Consider the following 6,377-nt stretch of genomic DNA (forward strand, 5'->3'; position numbering starts at 1 on the left):
GATTAAACCCACAAACTCATTTAAAAATATGAATTTAATAAATAATTACCCAATATAGGTGCCGATTCCGATCCTGGAAAACCCGGGTACGAATGGTCGTACGGAGTGTATTCTCCGTACGACTCGTACCCGGGAAATCCACCTTACAAACCCGCAAGTACGATTCGTACAGAAATACCATTTCCGTACGAATCGTAAAAAACACTGTACGGCTAAAAAATACCTACTATTCTACTATTCTGATCCTGGACAGCGCGTACGCAACGTCCGCACGGAGTCAGGCAGCGTTTTACGGACCAGCAAGTACGATTCGTACCTACAGCACTCCGCACGGCTATTTTATTACGGGAGCCAAAAAGTGCCAGAAAAGCTAAGTACGCTGCGATGCACGACGAAATGGGGGCCCCGTACGTGACGTACACGCCATCAACCACATCATACGTGTCATCTTGTATGGTGCTTACCCCAACATTGCATATTTACGGTGCGTATGTCCGCACCGTACCCCAGGCATACCCCAATCCTCGCATATGCACGGACCGTACGTACGCGAGGGTTGTGGTACGCCTGGGGTACGGTGCGGACATACGCGGGTGGGGTACGGTGCGGACATACGCGGGGGGGTACAGTGAGGACATACGCGGAGGGAGGATAGGGGGGGCAGTATGACTCGTACCCCGGGCACAAGTGTACCCGGGGTAGGGGTCGTACAAAGTTCTCTCCATACAGGACGTTTTCCATATGTTTGTGTATTCAGAACGCTGGTACGGATCGGACTTGTGCGCTCGGAGTTCAGTTTTACGACTCGTAAGTAAAACTGTCTGGGGACGTGTTGTAGACCTTTTCCCGATATGATTCGTATGTATTTTTCACGTACAAATCGTACTTCACCGGTTGTACGGGACTTGTACGATTCGTACGTAAAAAAATACAGATACGAGTCGTACGGTAATTTTTTTACACGGATTGGAATCGGCACCATAATGTGAACTAAATATTTAAAATGTTATACTACATTAATGAATACAATAACATTATTAAATATATCTTAAATAAAACATTTTTAACATTCAACATCATAGAAAGCAATATCAACCCAATTCCCGATAAAACCTACTATTCATAAACAAATGTTAACATGTTTCCAAATTTCTGACACAGCTAGTAATTTAGAATCATTCTACTTAATAAATTATTAATGAACCCCCCAAAATAAAATCAGACATATAAAGAGACAACCCACCCAAGAAATAATAACCTAAAAGAAAAAAATATGTTAAATTACAAAAATATAAAACTAAAATCTAACAAATCACGTATTTATATTAAAAAACAGCATGAAAAACCATGAATTGCAAAACTAATAAAAACAATATCAGATACCACAATAATATATTAAATATATTTTAAAATCAATGTTATTGACAGAAAAAAAAAAAAAACACATCCAATATTAAGTCACACATTATTTTTGCTGTCACAGTATTTTCTCCATCAGATTGTGGCCCAGCAATATTTGATACTCGATAGTCAGGTATCACACCGCTGGCAGTGCAAACATCTGATTTTCAATTTATTACAACCAGCAAGAGCATGTAGTATAAACCTATGCATAGTGGAGTGCCATAAATAGGTCATTTCGCAACCAATCAACGAAATATTGCACATTTAAAAACAATTGTGGCTTTCATTTGTGCACGGATTGTCAGATTTTTATTGGATTTTTTAGTGCTACATGAAAGAATAATATTTGAAGAGTACACATGACTTGAACGTGGTCAGTGAAAAAGTGAGAAAGGTATTCCACCTGTAACATGTTGCTGTGTGAAATAAATGTACAAAATGTAAATTAGGATTGCCACTGCTTCCTGGCCATAATCATGCACAGATAGAATACATTAAATATGAGAAGATTGCAAGCAGCGTAGTTCAATGAAAACTTAAAATATACAGTTTTTCTTCATTACATGCAGTTTAAAGAACAGCCTTTTACAACAAGCATTTGCAAAGCACAGCCAATCGGTAAAAAGTGCCAATGCATGTGAACCCAGGCATTCACAAATGCTGTTTACATATGTTCCCTGCACAGTTGCTGTTTATCACGTTAAAGTCTGGCCAAATGGCTTTGCCAAGGCTGGGATGTATCCAAAAAAAACTTGCTTTATGTGGAAAATGCATATTAGCATTATATAAGTGCCTATTTCAGGAGTAAGGGTAATTTTTAGAAGGAAAATAGTCCCTTGCTCATTCCAATGGAATGATTCCTGGGAAGCGGAATGATGCCCCAAATAGTCAGTAGCATGGTTGTAAGAGAGTAATAATCCTCTGGGTGGACCAATGCCCGTCTATGTATAATGTAGAGAACTGATAACAATTCATGGTGCAGAGCCCTCCATTGTATTGTCAGACCTAAGAGGGTTGAGCCTAAGTAATTTGAGTTTTTAATGAGGCCCTGGTCAGCTCCGTCACACAGAACGGTGTTCAGTGAGAGGCAGCCGTAATGTATGGGTTTCAAACTCATAGGGAATTCATGGCTCATATATATACAATGTAGAACCATGGGCAGTCTGGGATCGCAGTTATCACCCTATAAGCTTGGCTCCACTAAGTTCAACAGATGATTGTTTCAGAGAAACGAATATACATCCATTACTCCGTTCCTGCTACCTTACACTTCCAGATGTCATGAGCATCCAATTGAAAGGCTGGTTCTGTAGCAGAGTCGAGTATAGAAAGACCCATTCATTACTTGTAAGTTTTCTGAAGTTGACCTTCCTGTCAGGCTCCGTGGCATGTGCCGCCTTTAACGGTGTCCGCGCTTGCACACGGAGCAGAGAGCCGCACCCACCGTTCCCTGTTAACGGCCGGGGGAGGTGCTTGAGGGATATCTAAAGACGGGACTCACGCTGGTAACGAGCTTTCCGTTCCAGTTCGGATCTCGACAGGCCTCCCACCGCTTTTAACATTTCCCAGCTTACCTGTCTCTGTGCTGGATCTCCGGCTTACGTTTTCGGTCGCTCGTGGTGCTGTTGGCTTCCTGGTGTGCTCTTCTGCTTCCTGGGTCCTCGGGTGTTCTTCCAGGGCTGGTTGTTTTGCTGCTCTTCTCCGGTCAGGTTACTTTGTTACTAAGGAGCTCCAGTTAGAATTAACCCTTTGCGTCCTGGTTCTGCAAGAATAAGAATTAGGCAAGGGGTTTTAAAGCATCACAGTATCTTTGTTTCTTATTGGACAATACCAGCTTTATATTTGATAGAGGAACAGTACTTATCTGATGGTCCTGTGTTCCTTTGCGCATTTCTGGTGATTCTTTTTTTCTGGTCTCTCTAAAGAAAGGAAGACATATTCGTTTTACGAAAGATTCCAGTTCTTCGTCAGTACAAGTTGCATAAGTTTAGAACCTTGCTTTTTTCCCTTTTGCCCCCTATCTCCTCCTGCTTAGAGAAATACGTTTTGGGGTTTTTCCCTGCATATAGGAGTAACAGGTATATTTTTAGTTTTGCTTAATGGTTCCTCCATTCCTTTGGTGATTCTAACCTAGGTCAGTACCCTATCTTTCTTTCTTGTTTCACATGCTAACTTCTGCAGTCCTATTACTTATTGACCCTTGTTCAGCCTTCTAGATAGATGTGGTGTTCTATCGTCCCTGGGAGCTGTTTCCTCTCACATATTGGCTTCTTCCATCCAAGGTATCCCTTAGGAATAAGGAGGGGTATATAGTTAGCCTGCTTGTATTCATACTTAGTACTCACCTTATACTTTCTTCTTTAGGGTTCTAAACGACTCTCTCAGAAGATCCAGAGGATGTCTACCCCTTCTTCCTTCCCTTGTTTTGTTTCCCTTCTTCCCCTTCTTCCCCACCTTCCCTCTTTTGTTTCTGACTTAGTTGGGCGAAGGAGGTGGGTGAGGAAAGTTGGGGTCTAGCCTCGTGTTCATCCATGTTGTCCCTGCAGTAAACTCAGGTGAGTGTAAGGGATAAACTAAAGTCACATTTAGATTCTTTATGTTCTGAAGGTATTATGAGTCCACTGACAGCTCTGAGTGGGTTTCTGCAATTGTTATTGCTCTTAAAAAGAATCAAGATCTTAGATTATTTGTGGACCTTAGGTCACTCAATAAAAACATTGTAGTTGACACATATCGGTTAACAAGAATTCAAGAAATGCTAGCTGCTGTAAATGGTGCAAAATTATTCTCCAGGATTGACTTAAAATCTGCTAATCATCAGGTGGCTCTTGATGAATCCTCAAAAGACCTCACGGCTTTTATCTCTCCATTTGGTCTTTATAGATTCCTGAGAATGCCATTTGGTCTGACATCAGCGGCCAGCCTTTTTCAGAAACTGATAGAACGTTTATTTCTTGGGTTGAAAGAAGTGCTGTCCTTCAAGGACGACATTCTAATTTTTACTAAGACTAGTGAGCAGCACAATCGCATTTTAGAAAAATTTTGCAAATCTTAGTTTTTGGTTGATGAAATTAATTATTTGGGTCACAGAATTACTCCTGTTGGGATTTTTCCTTAAGATGATCTGGTCAATACTTTAGAAAAAGCAAGTAACCCACAAGATAAAGATTCTTTACGCTCTTTTCTTGGGTTGAGTGAGTACTATGCCCAGTTTGTGAAGGGTTACGCTCTTATTGTTGAGCCTCTTAGACAACTTCTCAAAAAGGGTTCACAATTTGTTTGGACAAATATCCATGATGCCCACCCTCGTTGCCATTGTAAGAAGTGAGGGAGTCCAAGAAAAGTTAAATACTTATTTATTTAAGTGCCAAGGAAAGACCCACTGGTGCACAAGCTCAGGCGTCCTGTCAGGTCAGCTCCAACTGCTTCTCTTACATTCAAACCAAAGCTCATACCTCAGCAAGTTCCACATTACATAGAACAATTCTAAGGTGACGTTACAAAGCAAGATGACATCAAAGATTCTAATTCCAACATGAAAACTGAAGAAATAAATATTTACCACAGTGAGCCCTTACACTTCCTATGCAGTCAAATCTAATCACTATTTACCAGGCTTTTTAAAGAAATGTACGTTTTTCAAATGAGTAGACACTTGCTTTCGGCCTGGGCTTAACAAAACAGAACTGCATCCCCGTTCAAAAAACGATAAGGTGGTTTCAACTTCATAAAACGTACACTCCCCACAATAGATGGCATGTGCGTAAACTGATGAGTTGATGTATAAAAAAATACAATAACTTGGACTGTGCAATATGTGAAAACAGTGGCAAACATGTGGACAAACCAATTTTTACACAGGCGCACTCCACTACTGATATGGACACAACTTCTGGGCCGTTTCATGAGCATCTTCAAGGCTTATGTATGGACACAGAAGAAGCCAATGTGCTTGATGTGTGGAGATTGTGCTGTACACAAAGCATGCTTTAATTTGCAAAACCTATGACTTATTACACAAGCTGCAGACATTGGTCTCTCCAGCAGCGTAAAAAAGGTGCCTTGGACGCTGGTACGTAGGAAGGAAAATAGCCCCTTTGACTGCTGTTAGGGTTGTAAAACACAGCACTTATCATCATTCAGTGGGTCACTCCGTGCTCTGGGCCTAGGTGCCACACCTCCTGCTTCACCAATGGAAGTTAATGGTCCTGCTATGGGCAACACAGGCCCCTGTAGCCCCTGAGGCACAGGGTCTTCCCCAAAACTTCTAGGGGACCCATTCAGCCCAAGGCCAATATTTGTGAAATATGGGAAAATTAGGGACCCCTCATCACATTGAGCAGGAGAGAGAGGGATCACTATGTTATACCATTGGCCCCTGTGTCTTCCAAACAGAGGCAATCATTGCTCTGGAATTAGTATGCACACTGTAGACAGCACGGTCTCGGTAAAAATAGGTGCAGGGACCCCATCTCGGTTTGCACATGATCACTGAAGACATTCATAAAATGGTCCCTATCCAGTAATTTTTTGTGAAAAATGATTTGTTGAACACTGAAATATGTGTTATCTTTTATCAGGCATTTTTAATATTTCCCTAAATTTGTATAATATATTGTTAGAAATAGGGGTCTCTAGTTGGCAAGGGTTTGCACCTTTGTCCAAGTAGGGACCCTTCTTCCTAGTCAAGTTAAGGGGGATACACTTCTAAAATAACCCTCACTCAACCCCTTGGTAACTTGGCACAAGCAGACAGGCTTATCTCAGAGGCAGTGTGTAAAGCATTTCTGAACACACAGTAAAACAGTGAAAACACTATGAATGGACACCACACCGGTTTAGAAAAATAAGTGATCTTTATCTAAACCAAGCAAGACCAAAACAAAAAAAAAGACAGTACAGTAACAAAAATATGACTTTTAAATGGTAGAAATAGTTCAGTTTAAAGCACATTGCAGATGCGACACTTTTTT

The 6,377-nt window shown here is 41.1% G+C and overlaps 1 protein-coding gene across 1 annotated transcript in view; it reads right to left on the reverse strand.

Annotated features, from left to right (window-relative positions):
• The window catches only part of LOC146823035 (uncharacterized), a 30,375-nt gene extending 25,499 nt beyond the window's left edge, over positions 1–4,876 (reverse strand). The window contains exons 1-2 of the mRNA XM_085606357.1: positions 4,860–4,876; positions 2,979–3,100 (exon numbers count right to left, since the gene is read on the reverse strand). Coding sequence (XP_085462483.1) covers positions 2,979–3,100; positions 4,860–4,876 — 139 coding nt within the window. The remainder of the gene's footprint in view (positions 1–2,978; positions 3,101–4,859) is intronic.
• Positions 4,877–6,377: the final 1,501 nt, after the last annotated feature.

The sequence above is a fragment of the Triturus cristatus genome, chromosome 5_2 (assembly GCF_964204655.1).
Source record: "Triturus cristatus chromosome 5_2, aTriCri1.1, whole genome shotgun sequence".
NCBI lineage: Eukaryota > Metazoa > Chordata > Amphibia > Caudata > Salamandridae > Triturus > Triturus cristatus.